General features: G+C 40.6%; 2 protein-coding genes across 2 annotated transcripts; both read right to left on the bottom strand.

The window, feature by feature from the left end:
• Window positions 1-870: 870 nt before the first annotated feature.
• Window positions 871-3,427, bottom strand: LOC104599752 (cationic amino acid transporter 5-like). The gene has a single exon (XM_010262432.3). It carries the CDS (start codon window positions 3,072-3,074, stop codon window positions 1,296-1,298), a length of 1,779 nt encoding a protein of 592 aa, XP_010260734.1. The 5' UTR covers window positions 3,075-3,427; the 3' UTR covers window positions 871-1,295.
• Window positions 3,428-9,903: 6,476 nt separating this feature from the next.
• LOC104599850 (uncharacterized) lies at window positions 9,904-10,368 on the bottom strand. The gene has a single exon (XM_010262589.1). It carries the CDS (start codon window positions 10,366-10,368, stop codon window positions 9,904-9,906), a length of 465 nt encoding a protein of 154 aa, XP_010260891.1.
• Between the last annotated feature and the right edge of the window lie 6,867 nt (window positions 10,369-17,235).

The raw sequence follows: 17,235 nt of genomic DNA, 5'->3' as shown, positions 1-17,235 counted from the left end.
ATATTTTATATTTATATAAATTTATTATATATATAATTTAAAAAGTAATTTTTTGAGCTTTTTAATTTTTTATTTTAAAACAATAAAGCGGATTCGGATAAATTCAAATCTGATCTGAATCTAACCCACTTATAGCCCTATTGATATCAAATAGTCTCATCAATAAGATGGATTTAGCCAAATGAATGAAGAGCCCACCTTCCATTATTTGTATAAAGTTCTAGGATTCATACTGGAATCATAAGATCAACTTAACAGTTCAAATCAACGATTGAAGGTCCTTTACTCCTTTAAAGTGCTTCCAATCCCATGAGGCAACCACCACCTTACTTCTTGCTGAAGTTCATGTTATGGATTACAGATTTGTGAATCCGTGTATATAGACATGGCTCTATCTTTCTAACAACAGTTGAAGTTCATGTTATGGAGTTCCAAGCAGTTTTGCAGGGATTACAGATTGCTAAAAGATCTGAATTTTGATAAACTTTTAATCGAAGGGGATTCCATTTTAATAATTGGGTGGCTTAAGGACCCGGATTCTGTAATCTGGTCTTATAGGGAATCAATGAGAAGATTTAAATGGTTGACCACAAATTTGTCTCTAAGAATTCAATCAACCGGTTAATGAGATTGCGGGCTACTTAGCTAAACAAAGGGTGCATGGGTTTTCTGTATTTGAGGCTGCAGCTCGTGGCTCTTCTTGGGAAGCTTCATTGTATACTCTACTTCCTTTGTTGATTAATTAATAAATTTTCTCATTACTTGTCAATATAATGATTTGGGTTGCTCTTCAATCCGTATCTCACCCATTTGAAGTTACCAACCCAACCAATTGCCATCCCAAGAAGATTTAGCATTGACACCAATCCATATAAAGCCAAGGGCAAAATTATATTTCAATTCTTGTTCTCCTCCTTATTATAGCAATATTTATATTTATTTCCCTAATCTAAAGATTCTTAAGCATGGAAGTCTGTAAGTTGCAATGGTACAACTGTGATCCTTGATCACTTGATTTGAAAAGACAACATAGAGACAGTGCCATCAGGTGCGCTTTACCATGTTTTCTCAACTTTAGATATGCCAACATTACTTGCGTCAACTTTAGACATTGGACCTTTTAGAGAAGGAAGGATGACAAGCCCTGCTTTCTGAATATGAACAAGTAGTGGAATTGATGGGTATACAACATTAGGGGTTCACAACAAGTTATTGGAAGTAGATCATGAGGTTCATTTCTCTATGTTCCAAGAAGGAGAGCAAGGCCAACTATTATGGAGTTTGGCATTCAATGACTAACAACAACAACTAACTTCAGATTTATGCTGTTCCTTCTGCATTGATGGTGATCCCATCTCTGCATTTTTCTGGGCCATGTCATAGGTTGCATGGACCCCAAAGAAGAAGTAATAAACAAGCATAACAAAGGTGCAGATGCCAAACCTCTCAAAAGCCTGGGGACCAAGGGAACCCATGAGAAACAGGTTTATTGCAATTGACAAGGATGGCAGCCATGGGACAAGGGGAACACCCCAGACTTTAGGAGTCCGCTGCTGAGGTAAAAATACTGAAATCCCCAATGTCCCCAGAATCCATAAAGGAACAGTGATTGTGTAACCAAGCCAACCATTGGGCCTCAAGCCCCAGTAAGCTGAAGTACCCATCGAGGAAGCAATAATGATCAGCAGAAATATGACCAGCTTCAAGAGGTTTGTTCTAGGAGTGATCCCTCTCACATTGTATCTCCTCACAAGTAGGGCAACTGCCATCATCATGAAAATGAAGAGTGTGCTCACAGATAACAAGCTTGCCAAGACATCCAAACTGGAGAAGAAAGCAATGCAGGCACTGGCAATGGTGATGAGGAGAGTGGCGTTGATGGGTGTCCCTGTTTTGGGGTGAACCAGTGCAAACCAGGGTGGTATCATGTGCGCCCTTGCAATATGAGTAGTATAGCGTGCCTGGCCCAGCGCTCCCACCAATAAAACGGTGGTCATCCCCTTGAGTGCTCCTAGAGCTACCAGATACTTGGCCCATTTCATTCCAACGCTTTGAAATGCCACGGAGTAGGCAGCATTGGGATCTATGTCTGTGTACTTCTGCATCATGTTCAGTGACAGAGCCATCAAGCAATAGATCACTGTTATTATAGACATGGATCCCAGCAGACCCAGTGGGATATCTCTTGATGGGTTCCTTGTTTCTTCAGCCATGGTGGCAATATTGTCAAATCCACCATAGGCGAAGTACACAATTGCAGCTGCTTGGAAAATCCCTTTAGCCCCATATGGCAGGAGGGGCGTCATGTTGGAGGTGTTGGCATGGGAGAAGCCTGCAATTATCACAAACAGTATCACCACAGTGTTTATTGCAGATGCAATCCAATTGAAGTAAGAAGTCTTCCTGGTGCTGATCATGGCAAGCGTTGCAGCAGCTATCAGAACTACCACAGCGATTGGGTCAAGGAGATTGTAGTTCTCTGCAAGATTTGTGTGAATTCTTAATGAGTTGGGGTGACGGTTCAAAAGCGTGGCGAAGTAAGAAGTCCAAGCTCTGGCAACTGCTGCACCACCGACGATGCTCTCCAGAAGTAAGTTCCCTGCTGCTATAAACGCGGCAAAGTCTCCCAATTCCACTCTCATGTAAGCAAATGACCCTCCAGCAACTGGAATTTCCACTGCAAATTCTGTGTAGCAGAAGACAGAGAGCAGTGCTGAAATACCCGAAGCAACGTAGGACAAGACTATGGCGGGGCCTGCATGGTAACGGGCTTCCTGGCCTGTTAGGACGAAGATACCAGCTCCAATCACTGACCCAAACCCAAACCAGATAAGATCCCACCAGTTGAGGCAACGTTTCATCTCATTCTCGCTTTGTTTCCGAAGCTCTCCCAGTTCATTGGCATCATCAGATCGGCTGAGGAGACGGTCCTTGAATCTGAAACACGTTTGTGAGAGTGCCGATCTGTAGCTGTTCCAGCTCTCGAAAGACTGTTCAGGGAAGAAATCCTGTTTGCTCCATCTCCAATAGCTTCTGGGTTGGATGCCATCACCCACTTCGCCCATTGAACCCATGAATGCAGATTTCTTTTTCTCAATAAGAACCAATAATGGGTGTGAATCTTCACTGATTTATTTATAGATGATCAGTGAATCTCAAGGTCTCTTTTCACAAAAAAGAATCTGCAGGGGTCTCTGAAATCCATGGGAAGAAGTGGAGTAGTGGACTACTTCGAAGCTTGACACAGCTTGGGATTCAGCCATTCAGAGAACTTCCAAAGGGGCCGGGTTAGCTCATGGTCATTAATGTCTGTCAGGAACGACAAATTAAGATGATGACTTTTGTGGAAGAAGCCAGATGCCAGAAGGGGTGTCTTTACTTTGCGTTGTGGGCATTTGATTCTCTCTAGTTAATTTTGTTCTTATATTCAGCATTCAAATCAATCTGGATGTGCAGGTTCAAATGCATTATTGGTTGTAGATCATGTTAGTAATAGATAAGTAGTGCTAGAGCATGGGTGAGAGGTATGAATTATTGATCGACTGCGACTGGCTTGACGAAGAAGTTGGTCAGGTCAATGCGTGGCGTAGCGTGTTGGGCACCATCCCCACGTCATATCTTACCAAAACGAAAAAGAAATTGTTTCCATCCTTGAATTGAAACCAGATGAGTGGGAATAGTGGATGCAATGCAACTAACTTATTTATGTGGAGTTCTCTTATTCAAATGAGCGCCCCCCCCACCCCCCACCCCCCACCCACCACAACGTCCCATATATTGGAAATATCTTCCGATGATAACATAATGTTCCACAGCACATCTCCGCCATATATTGGAAATATCTTCGGATGATAACATAATGTTCCGCCATATATTGGAAATATCTTCCGATGATAACACAATATTCCACAGCACATCTCCGTCATGTATTGAAAATATCTTCCCATGATAACATAATTTTCCACAGCACATCTCCGCCATGTATTGGAAATATCTTCCGACTGATATTATACGATATGCACTAATACATTGATGTATATTCTATAACGGTTAGTCCATCGCTTAGCAAAAGTAAACTTCCGTTTGGAGGGCTGAGCTGATGATTCATCAGTTAAGCTGGCACTTCGGATAAGCTATTGTAGGCTTTGTAGCGGTTTCTAGCTTTCCTTAGATGGGACCCACATGGACAGCCTATAAATTATGTTTGGCGAGAAGGCTGACCCAGATTTCTGTAAGTCAATCACTTGAAGGGCTATCCACTTCAGGCAGCACAACAACTCATGGCTTTCTTAGGTGGGCCCTATATAGGCGACCTATAAGTTATGTTTGGTGAGAATTCTGGAGGGTCCAAATTGGCTCTCATTTAGGTCCGTTTTGTTTGTGATTAGAATCGGATTCGAAACCGCAATGGCTTATTACTCCCTACCCAAATAGACAAGAATCAAAATCAGATTACAAGGCTGAAATCGGAATCAGTCATGATTTCTAATTTTTCCTCTAATAAAAAAAATGCATGAAAATATCAGAAAATTTGAAAAAATGTTAAAAAAATAAAAAATGCAGAATTTACAAAAATTTCACAGAAAATTCAAAAAAAAGCATGAAAATACAGTGTTTTAAAAACAGCCCAGAGGCTGAACTGTTTTTTTCCTCTGGGTTGCAGACCACTGGTTCGACTGGCTGGGTCGGACGAGTTAGAACGTGCCACAGTGTAGGTAGGTATGAATATGTATTTTATCAATAAATAATATATAATTATGTTTTACATGTAATATATGAAGTACTTTATATTTAATTTATGTTTTTTAATTCAGTTTTATATTTTTATTTGTAAAAAATATTAAAAATTGTAATTTTATGCCAAAAAAGGGTTTTTTTTTTTTTTCGTGAAAATAGTATGACAAGGCGCCTATGGCCCCTTGGGAATGCATAGATCTCAAAAAGTTACCCAAAATAAAAAAAAATAACCTCAATCGGACATTGGAGTGCAAAGTTATGGCCTCTTGAAGTTTGCATACATAGTTAGTATGCAACCTGCGACTTGGTCATTGGGTTGGATGGTCAATGGTCCAACCGTCAGGGTCAGGTGGTTTTTTACTAAGTCAATGGTTTTTTGACCTCCAGATTTTACTCAAATCGGACCTGGAATTTTGATTGGGTGATGATTTGAGCAGCTCGACTGGTTGGGTCAATGGTAGGTTGAAAACACTATGAAAATACCCAAAAATTTGCAGAAATTGCAAAAATATCAAAAAATGCAGAAATTACAAAAATTTTGCAGAAAATTAAAAAAATGCATGAAAATACCAGAACATTTGTAGACATTTTGTAGAAAAAATCAGAAAAATGTAGAAATTACAAAATTGCAGAAAATTTACAGGAAAATGCAAAAATTACAAAAATTTTGCAGAAAATTCAGAAAAAAATGCATGAAAATACCAGAAAATTTATAGAATTTGCAAAAAAATAAGAAAATGCAGAAAATTCACAAAATGCATACAAATACCAAAAAATTTATAGAAAATTGCAGAAATCTTGCAAAATTATCAAAATTTCCTTAGGCTGCATTTGTTTGAGGTGTAAATTCAAATTTTACACCATGGAAAAAATGAACCGATTTAGTGATCGATGGAAATTAAAACTGGTTCATTTTGAATATTTACACTTACCTTGTTTGGTTGTCAAGGTGTAAATTCGGTGAGATGATCTACAGAAGAAGAAGAAGAAGAAGAAGAAGAAGAAGAAGAAGAAGAAGAAGAAGAAGAAGAAGAAGAAGAAGAAGAAGAAAAAGGAGGAGGAGAAGAGAGAAAGAGAGAACGAAAGGTCACCTCTCCGTTGACCTTTCTGGAGATCTACCATTTCATACCGGAAGAGAGACAAATCTACCATTTCATACTGGACGTGTTCCCTTGACCTCTCCGTTGTGTCTCACCTCACCACCAAACCAAACCCTTGAAAGTAAAAACCACGAAACAAGCCCTAAAAATAGGATATCCACCATGAACGACAAAGCTCACAACTTCTACAACAACCCAACAGGCCACAGGGGTTCAGATTTGCCGCTACAACCAGTTGCAGCGGCATGATGGAAAGAGAAAAAGATGCTAGTGGTCTGCCATTAACAACTTCCATAAAAGGTGCAGATGGTGGCACCAGTGGACCATAGTATGCATCTGTAAGTGGAATGTAAGCATTATTATATTACCCATACGGAGGCAATGCAGCCTGGAAATGGAGGGGGAGATGGAGGAAGAACATTGACATAAGGAGGATTGACAATTGCAATCAGAGGAGGGAAAGAATGCCAAAGAGGTGGCGGTGGCGGAAGAAACCCTACGGGACAATTAACAAATCCATGAAATGGCGGATGTGGGTTCCTCGGCCAGAGATTGAACCCTCGAATGGAATTCCAATCACCGAAGCCCCGAGGCTGGTGACACGTATTTGAATAGTTCTGAATCTTCTGATTACGACGAAACCCATCTTCCTCTCTATTTCCTCCCCTCTTATTCAATCCATTCTCCCTCTAATTATGATGAAACCCCATTAGAGAAGAATGATAATTGATGAGGGCGGATTTGGCCCTCCAATGACATTGTGACACCTGGCACATCATGCCAACTAAGTGCAGCCCCTTGACAGTTAGACAGCTCGAACTCGCCATCATTGCAACACACAGGCAGCTCGCCACTAGGCAGTTCGCCATCTTGTAGCCTGACACCTCAAAACAACTAGGCTACACCCAGGACCACTTTGACAACAACTTGCCTTTGCTGAGTTGATGGTATCCCACCAGGCGCAGCCTGGCACGAGCTAGCAGCCTGGCCCTGACACGAGTTGGCAGCTTGGCCCTATCGCAATCTAGCCCTGGCACGAGCTGGCGACCTGGCCCTGGCATGAGCTGGTGGCTTGGCTCTGGCACGAGTTGGCGGCTTGGCCCTGGCACGAGCTGGTGGCTTGGCCCTGGCACGAGCTAGCAGCCTGGCCCTGGCACGAGCTGGCAGCCTGGCCCTGGCACGAGCTGGTGGCCTGGCCCAGGCATCGACCTGGTAGCCTGGCCCAGGCACTGACCTGGCGGCCTGACACAAGCGCCAACCTTACGACCTCAAGGAACACACCTCCGTACCCTGCATTTTACGGGATTGTGACTTGTAACGGCTATATCAACTCACCCACTCCCCAGTTCTGACGGGAAGGGACAATTTTACCGTTTGATGGCATTTCACCCAACTAACACGCAAGCCAGTCCCATCACAAATGGGATCCAGGAATTGCTCCACCTAATCCATGAGGACTCTAGTATATAAAGACCTCACCCCCCAGGGGTGAAGGTATGATGCGAAAAGAGAGGGGATGAAAGGATGGTAACCCCTGCTCTCTAGCTCTCTCATTCTCTAATATCATCTTCAAGCTCTCTACTATCAAAGTGCTAACTTAGCCATCGGAGTGACCTCGCCGGGTAAACACCCCCGGATTCTCCGATTCAGTTCTTGCAGGTCCCTCAGCTCCCGCCGTCTACAAAGATGAGCTGATCATCTCCTACAAGGAGCAGTCAGGTTTCACCACCAAGCAGCTAATCAAGGTAGCTCACCACAAGGCAGTTAGCCACCAGGTAGCTCACCACCAAGCAGCTCATCCAGAAAGCCAAGTAGCCCACCCGGTAGCTCACCTCCAGGCAGCCCATCAAGGTAGCTCACCTCCAGGTAGTCCATCAAGGTAGCTCAACACCAGGCAACTCATCAAGGTAGCTCACTACCAGGCAGCTTGGCACCAGGCAATTCGCCACTAGGTAGCTCGCCACCAGGCAGCTCACCACTAGGGATCTCCACTTCAGCCTCTGAGTCACCGACCACATGAGAGCAGACGAGATGACGAGGTACTTAGCCAAAAAATTGACACATCACGAAAAAATGATACGTGACCGGAAACGGTTACATCAATAATGATGCTGGTTATTGTGATGATTGAAAGGTCTCAACGAGTTAATTGGAACTGGTGTAGAATGTATCGACTTAGTGGATGACGGCGATGAAGTAACCTTTTGGTTAGATACATCGATTGAAATGGAAAGCTTGAAATTCACCTAAGAAGAAGAAGAGAGAAGGAGAAGAGAGAGAGAAGGAGAAGAAGAAGATGTAATTTTACACCAATTTTTGATGTAAAATTACATGTTTACCAAACGCTAGTAAAATCGAACTGGGGTGTAAAGTTTACCCCTGTTCAATTTTCCACCCCAAACGTAGCCTTAGGAATTTAGTGAAGTAAAGGCCGGTTAAACTAGACGTGTGTGGGGTGCCTAACACCTTCCCACACTGTACCTTGGTCCCTAAACCCATAATAGATCTCATCCCCATTGTATCAAGAATCACTAAAAAAAAGATTTTTCTTGAAAATTCAGGTTTTCATAAATTCCTAATTTAAAAAATTTAGGTGACAACTCCATTTAAAAACAAACTGAGTCGGTTCAAGCCCCTTGGGAGATGACCCCACACTCAGTATCTTGTATTGCACAAGCAGGCAATAAGTTCACTCACTCAATAGATCAAAGAATTGAATTGGTTAAAAACCAAAACCAATTGATTTGGTTTGAGGATTTTAAAAACTGGTGTATCGGTTCAATTTCAAAAAAATACCATGTACCCCAACCGAATTGTGGGCACCGCGGTTCAGTTTTTAATTTTTTATTTATAAAAATATTATTTTTTTTACTTTAGATATGATATATGTATTATTTTATATTTAATTTATGCTTTTACTTTTTTTATTTATAAAAATATTAAAAATTGCAATTTTAGGCCAAAAAGTTTTTTTTTTTTTTTGCAAAAGAAACAAGGTAAGGCACCTGAGATGCCTAGATCTCGAAAAGTTATAAAAAAAAAGATCACCCTAATTGGTCATTGAAATGCAAAGTTATGACTTCCGAAAGTTTGCATGCATTGAGTGTGCAACCTGTGACCTAGTGACCAGGTTGAACGGGTTGACGGTTAAACCACCCAGGTCAGATAGTTTTTGACGAAGTCAACAATTTCTGACTAACTAACGGGTTTTAATAAAACCGAACCTGAAATCCTAATTGTGTGACAGTTCGAATAGTTCAACGACGGGTTGAAAACACTAGAAAAAGGTGAGTAACACTCAAGAACTCCCTCTTGTCGCATCCATGGCCTCAAAATAATCTCGGTTACCCTTGATAGATTTCATAGTTCTAGGGTTTTGGTGTTTGATATTCAGGTGTTTAATTTAATCTTTCTGAACAAAAATTACACTCGGAAGTGATCAGCTAAGTTGAGTTGTTTTGGAGTTGGGAAGGATCTATTTTTGTTGATGACATGCTTGTATCTAAGAATAACAGGGTTTACAATGTGATTATTTCATTTAAATGTTCGTTGTTAACTTTGCTATTGCATTCAAAATCTGTTTTTCCAACTTCATTCGGTGAAATTATTTTTTTGTTTTATTATCTTTATTCTGGTGATGGTGGTGGGGGGACGTGTTTGTAACTTTGGGGGTGTTTGGATCTCCTACCCACAAGACTCTACAATTGTACATTGAGAACATCTTCCTTATTTTTATATTACCATTCATAAGGAGATGTTGCCAATGTACAATTATAGTGTCTTGGGTAGGAGATCCAGATTACTTAATTGGGAGGATAGAAAGGAAAAAAGGAGAATCTCTAATTGATTTTTTTCAAAAACGACATGAGAGAACAAACAAACACGAAAAGCTTACTAAAAAACGTTGACCATGTTTAGGCTATTATATACTCATTGTATTTAAAAAGAAACCATGATAAATGAGGATTTTCTTAGTAAAAAGCCTATGAACGTACATATAAGTGTATGTATGTGTGTGCATTTGTATATATCCTTCTTTCCTCTATCAAAAAAATAAATAAATAAATTACATAGAATTACATAGATAGTGAAAGATCCTCAATGCCATCATATCAACCATCCTCCAATATGATTTCCAGAACCATCCATTTTTCATCAGAACTAAAACCCCGAAAAGTGCCCAAAACCCAAATACATAGCCCAAAATTAAAGCTAAGTAAAATGGTAAGTCTTCTCTTTCAGCCCCAACTTCTATATCATCCACCCCACCACCAGAACCAATGGGTCCAGTTTCATTACATGTCTTCTCCAAAGGTGCGCCACAGAGAAGAGCATTTCCAATGAAAGGTGATCCGTCCCCATCTCCATCTCCCTTCAATGTATCAAAATGCATCCCCGTTGGAATCCTCCCACTCAAATTATTGTAAGACAAATTCAATATAGAAAGGTAGTCCAATGAAGAAGTCAATGATGCTGGGATCTCTCCTGTGAAAGAGTTGAAGCTGAGATCCAACGACTCCAAGCCTCTCATGTTACCTATACTACTTGGGATCTCACCTGAGAGTTTATTATGCGATAGATTGAGCATGTATAGAGTATAGACCCTGTAATTGGCCTATTTCTGGTGGGATCTCTCCTGTTAGAGAGTTGTTTGAAAGATCAATTCCACTAGTGTAGCTGAATACTGCATCATATCGACGAAGTGTCCCTTTGATTACCATTTCCAATTGCACTCCACTGTACATGAATGAGATCATGTAACCGAGCAAGACCCCATCTTTGGGTCGATTCTTTAGCATCTTCAAATTGCCTAATCCCTCAGGGATGGGACCAAGGAGTTTGTTGTTGGAGAGGTCCAAGACTTGCAGCTTCTGTAAGTTGTTTATTTCTTTTGGGATCAACCCATCAAAACAGTTCGATGCAAGCACAAGAATACGAACATTAGGAAGCTCTCCAATGAAGTTAGGAATTGTTCCTTCAAAGCTATTTTTTCCCAGGTTCAAGTACTCCAACCTCTCAAGATTTTGAATGGATTTCGGAAACAAACCATCAAGCATGTTATCGTTTAGTTGGAGGGAGCTCAGATTTTTGCACCACATGAGCTCGTTTGGGATGCTTCCTCTGAGGTTGTTCGCACCAAGGTTTAGAGAAACGAGGGATTTACAGTTTCCTAAATTGTCAGAGAAATCAAGGTTCTGCAGGACAACGTTACCTGGCGTACAGAAAGAATGTGGAAGGGGACCTGTAAGTTTGTTCCCAGAGAAGGACAAGAATCTTACATTCTGTAGTCGTTCTCCAATCTGTGGTGGGATTACTCCAGTGAAATTATTAGCTGACAAATCAACAATTTCTATGGTTTCAGGTAAAAGAGGAATAGGGCCTTGAAGCTTATTGCTTGCTAAATGCAATGTTGTTGGTACGTAGAAAGATTGAAGTTGAATAGTAGGTGGGAGGACTCCTTGGAGCTCATTGTATGACAGATCTAGGAAAGCAAGTTTCGGAAGTTTGAACAGCCAGGAAGGGATTGTTCCAGTGAGGCTGTTGTTTGCTAAATCTAAGAATGCAAGTTGGGTCAAAATAGAAATGAAATTTGGGATACCACCCCCTAGGTTACATGACCGCATATCTAACATCTTTGGCTGAAACTCAGATGGAAATGGGTGCTTGTCTATTATGACAGTTAGGCCACTTGAGCCTAAACCTACTACAACTGGATTGGAGTTCCAGACCAAAGAAAGAAATGAAAGGAGGATTCCATCAAGATTGTTGTCGCTCACATATAAAACCTGGAGACTAGACAGCTGGTCCATGCAATCTGGAATTGTTCCGTTGATGTTGATTCCCATGTGAAGGTATGCTAATGATGAAATTTCACAGATTGATTTGGGTATTGGTCCTTCCAAGTTGTTCTGGAGCAGAGCTAGATACCGGAGACCTTTAACATTGGAGATTGAAAATGGAATGTGTCCTTCTAAGAGGTTGAAAGAGAGGTCAAGAAATTCCAAGTTTGAAAGGTTAAACAGTGAAGGGGGTATTGGTCCCTGAATTCCACAATTGGAAAAAGAGAATTCAACCAAAGTACTGATGTTCCAAATCAAATTTGGAATTGGTCCAATTACATTGGTTGAAGAAATAGAAACCCTCTGCAAATGGGGCCATGGTTTTGCAAACATTGAATTCAGATCAATGGTTAGATTTTGGTTGTCACCTACATAAAGCTCTTGCAATTGAGGAAGGTAGGGGAGTGAACCTTGGAGATGAGAGCTTGTCAAATCCAGGACTGAGAGAGATGTCAAATTGACCAGCTCACCTGAAATCCATGTTTAGAGAACTCAGATGAGTGAGTTTAAGAAAATGGTCTATGGGAATAGGACCAGAAATTTTACAATCAGACAGATAAAGCAAACTAAGATCATGAAGATATGAAATGGGTTCTGCCCAGTTAGTTACCATAGATGCCTCAGACATATCAACACCACTCAATCTAAGTTCTCTAAGGTTTTCTAACACCCGCAACCAATTTAAATTTGTAATCGACAGGTGACCATTAGAAATGTAAGTGGACATAGATTTTAAGGAAACCCTCATTGGAGACATGTTAAAGGACAGGGTTGACAGATCGGCTATTGGGCAAGAGCATGAAAGGTCAAGGTATTCTAAGGAGGAAAGATTGGTAAACTGGGTTGTAATGGAGTCGTTGAACTTGGAATTTGAGAGGTTGAGGTAAGTGAGACTTTTGAGGCTAACAAACTCATATGGGATCTTAGAAAACTGAAAATTATTGAAGCTGAGATCAAGGTAGCGGAGATGGCTGAGTGTGAAAAGCGATGGTGCGATTGTTCCACTGATGGCAGTAGATTTGGAAGCGAAAGTAGAGACCAATTCAGAATTGGTGCTAAGTACATATAACTATCTGGATTGGGGTTCCGAAGGTCGATGGCAATGACATGGAAGGAATCAGAACAACGTATTCCGGTCCAATTGCAGCAGTTCAGCCCTTGCCAAGAAGACAAACGAGTAGAAGGGTCTGTGAGAAAAGATTTGAAATTCAAAAGAGATGCTCTTTCATTGTCAAGACAGCCCATAGTGGAAGATATTGGGGTTGTAAGAAGAGGAAGAAGAAGAAGAAGTGCAATGGTATGGAATTTCATTTCTAAGCTTGACTTTCTTCAGAACAGATGGAGGAACAGAAAGATAAAGAGGAAAACCGTCAGTAGAAGAGTTCATATAGTGCATTTTGGTCAGGTATGCAGAAAAGATGATTTCATTCGATGGAAGTCAGATAGCGCAGGTAGTTTCTGTTTATTATAATTTATATAATGCATTCCGTCTGTTAGACCTTAGACCATCTTCAATCCGAGTCAGTTTGATAACGAAGGCTGGTTACCCAATTGAACCCACTGCTGTCTCACTTGTTTGTGTGTATGGGTTTTTCCCTGATTCAGTTATGGTAAGGTTTGCTCATGCTAACTCGAATTGAGAATGAAAAGCTTATCTATATCCTCATCAACGTCATCCCTTGACTTTATAATAATTAATTTAATCAATGATGTAGCGAGCAAGCATGGAGAATAAGAAGATAAATACTCTTTTAATTGGTCTTCAAGCAGTCTAAGATGTTACCTCTTGTTCAAGCAAAGCCTTCAATTGGTGAATTATTACTTCATCAGAAAGGCGTCACATCTTCTCTATTAACAAGGTTGTTACATTTAATCTTTTCAAACTTTTTTAACGTATGAACAAAATTCTCGCCATTAGAAAACGGAATGGGAGAATGCTCGTGGTAACATTCAGGAAAATGAGATGTTTTGACACAAAATACACCGCACAATATTTTATTATAATATCACACACATAGGTGCAGGACACACTCCAAATGGTGGGAATGTTTTCTTGCCCTCTTGGTTCTCAAGACTTTTTGGGGTTTGTTCTGTTTGAGTGTCTATGGTTTATTCTATTCTGCTTTTTATGCTTAGTTCATGAAAGACTATTATATTTTTTTTTGACATTTTCCCCATGGTCCAAAGCAATGTTTTCAAATCCATGATTGACCTAATTTGTTGAACAATTTGAACAGGCAGCCGGCCTTGATTCTAATTCTGAATATACAAAAACTTGATATTTGTTCAAAATAATGACCTGGTCAAACAACCATCCAATCCGGGCAGTTGAATTGTTGATCCATTTAACCTGGTCATTGGGTCGGTCATGGGCTGCACAATAAATGTATATGCAAACTTTTGGAGGCCGTAACTTTGCATTCTAATATCTGATTGGAATGATTTCTTTTTTATTTTCGATACCTTTTTGAGATCTATGCATCCCAAGCAACACCCCCCCCCCACACACACTGCTATTTTTGCCAACCCCCTCCCTTTTGACCTTATAAAATATATTTATACATTATTTATTGATAAAATGTGTTACATATAATTATACATTTCTTTTATTAGTAGATGATGTGACATGATTTGACCCATTCGGCCCATATAGTCAAATGGGTGACCTGGAGGCAAAAATGATTTAGCCTTCCAATTGGTTTTTAAAGCATTGGTTTAGAGTATCACTACTTTGGACGGGCAAAAATTGTATCAACAATTTCGGTTTGATAAATTTACAAATAGATATATTAGGATGGTACTAATCTTTAAAACTCTTAAAAGGCCTGAAAACCAAAACATTTCATAGGATACCCCTTGATAAATATATATATATATATATATATATATATATATATATATATATATATATATATATATATATAAGGTTCAAAGTATCGACATGTATCGGCCCATATCGGCCGATACGTATTGTTTCGGGACCCCTCCGATACACCCCTACAGTGGGTGTATCAGGGGTCTGACCGGTTCAGGGGGTGGAGGAGCCCTAAACCGGCTACCCCTGAACCAGTTGCGAAAAAAATAAAAAAGACACAAAATGTAGTATCGATTCGCCCGATATGCCCCTACCGGCAAATCGGGTATATATATATATATATATACCTTCATCCACAGAATCCATGTGATGAAACTGTAAAATTAAAAGATGCCCAATCAAATGTGTTTTTTGTATGTTAAAGTCAATCACCCACGTTGTGCTTACGCGCAGTAAAAATGTAAAAATGGAAACGCAACATTACAGTTCTAAATACCGTGTAAGGGTATTTAGAAAAGCTGAATTAAAAAAAAAAAAAAACACAGAAAAGCTGAATTAAATGTCTTCAATTATCTAATGAAGTGAGTTGATTCCGCCCCATAAATTATAAATAGAGACACTATAAACTGCAATTTACGATATCAGAATCTAGCTTTAAACGTTGCATACTCAGACCATAAATGTTGCATCCCTTACCAACAAATCAAAATAATAATAAAAAAAAAGACTAGTGGCAGTAGATTTGGAAGCAGAGGTGGAGATCAGTTCAGTATTAGTCCTAAGTATGTAACTATCGGGGTTGGGGTTCCGGAGGTCGATGGCTGACATGGAAGGAGTCTGAAAAACGGATTCCATCCAATTACAGCAGTTTAAGCGTTTCCAAGAAGACAAACGAGAGTATAAGGGTCTTTATTTGAAATTCAAAAGAGCTGCTCGTTCACTGTCATGGCAGCCCATATTGGAAGATATTTAAGTTGTAAGAAGAGGAAGGAAAAAAAAGGGAAATTGTCCAAAACCCACTAGATTTTATTTTCTAAAACTCTGTTAGAATACATATTTCATAACTAAACTGCCCTAAACGGTTAAAGTTCAATGACCCAAATTGTCCACGTCAACCTAAATGCATATTTCACGACTAAACTGCCCCTAAATGGTGAGTCCGCCTGTTAAACATTCTTTTTATCAAAAAATGTTAGGGTATAATTCTTCTACCTTCTGTTTTCTTGTTACTTCATCTTTTCAACACCGGCCTGTTAAACAAGTTCACTCACAAAACAAACAAGGCCATTGCTGGGGCTCATGAACTGGCAATGAACTCTGGCCATGCACAGTTTACTCCAATTCACATGGCCGTCGCATTGATAACTGACCCAAATAGCATCCTCCGGCAAGCAGTCGCCAATGCTGGTAGTGGAGATGAGGCCGTGAACTCCTTTGAACGAATCCTCAATCAAGCCATCTCAGCATCTTGCCCCGGATGAAATCCCTGCAAGCACTTCTTTGATTAAGGTAATCAGGCGAGCCCAATCGTCGCAGAAATCTTGCGGCGATACTGAATATGCAAATGTGATTACCAGGTAGAATCCAACCAGGCTTGGACAAAATGAGGAGAGGGTGATCGGGCTGGCTGAGAGGCTGCGCAAGAGAGTTGTGGGACAGGACCAAAATGTGAGTGCTATTGCAGAGGCTGTGTTAAGGTCCAGAGCTGGTTTGGGTCGACCACAGCAACCAACTGGTTCATTTCTCTTCTTGGGTCCAACTGGTGTTGGTAAGACTGAGCTTGCCAAGGCACTTGCTGAGCAACTCTTTGATGATGAGAACCTGCTTCTGAGGATTGACATGTCAGAGTACATGGAGCAACATTCTGTTGCCAGAAAATGGGTTTTTGTTCCTCACATTTAAGTTGGGATTTCAGATATGTTGGACATGAGGAAGGCGGGCAGCTCACTGAGGCTGTGAGGCGGAAACCTTACAGTGTCGTATTATTTCAAAACCCTCCTTCAGGTTCTTGATGATGGTAGACTGACTGATGGCCAAGGGCGCACTGTGGACTTCACCAACACATTGATCATTATAACTTCAAATCTTGGAGCAGAGCATCTCCTTGCAGGACTCGTGGGCAAATATACAATGCAGAGTGCTAGGGAGAGAGTCATGCAGGAGGTAAGAATTGAGAACCACGTTGCTTGCTTTTTTGTAATGCATGAACTTTTGATGGGAGTTATGACATATTGTGTCCAATTTTCCTATTTTGATGAGTTGCAGGTTAGAAGACATTTCAGGCCAGAGCTGCTTAATCGACTTAGATGAGATTGTGGTCTTTGATCCTCTTTCTCATGAGCAACTAAGGAAAATTGCTAGGCTCCAAATGAGGGATGTAGCAAGCCGCCTTGCCGAGAGGGGTGTTGCTCTGGCCGTGTCTGATTCTGCTCTGGATATTGTTCTAGAAAAGAAAGATTTCAGCAGCGGAAGAAGTAAAGAAGGACTGAGGATATCTTGGGATGACGATGTAAAAACGGGGATGGCAATCCTCATTGTGGGATACGATGGGAACCGTCTTGATGAGCATCGAATACGTATGGAGGAAGTAGTGGCCAATGGATTGCCTAAAACTTCGTAAGAGAATATTCTGTCCGTTAGTTGTTGATGGAAGACGCATTTTGTTCTTCTTCAAGTTCTCAGACGAAGGGAGAAGCAGAGGCCGATGGAGGAAGAAAGTAGCGGTCAATGCTTTCTTACTGTT

The sequence above is a fragment of the Nelumbo nucifera genome, chromosome 7 (assembly GCF_055504915.1).
Source record: "Nelumbo nucifera cultivar China Antique chromosome 7, China Antique-T2T, whole genome shotgun sequence".
Lineage (NCBI taxonomy): Eukaryota > Viridiplantae > Streptophyta > Magnoliopsida > Proteales > Nelumbonaceae > Nelumbo > Nelumbo nucifera.
The sequence above is the reverse complement of the archived record's forward strand: the minus strand, read 5'-3'. Positions and strand labels throughout refer to the sequence as shown.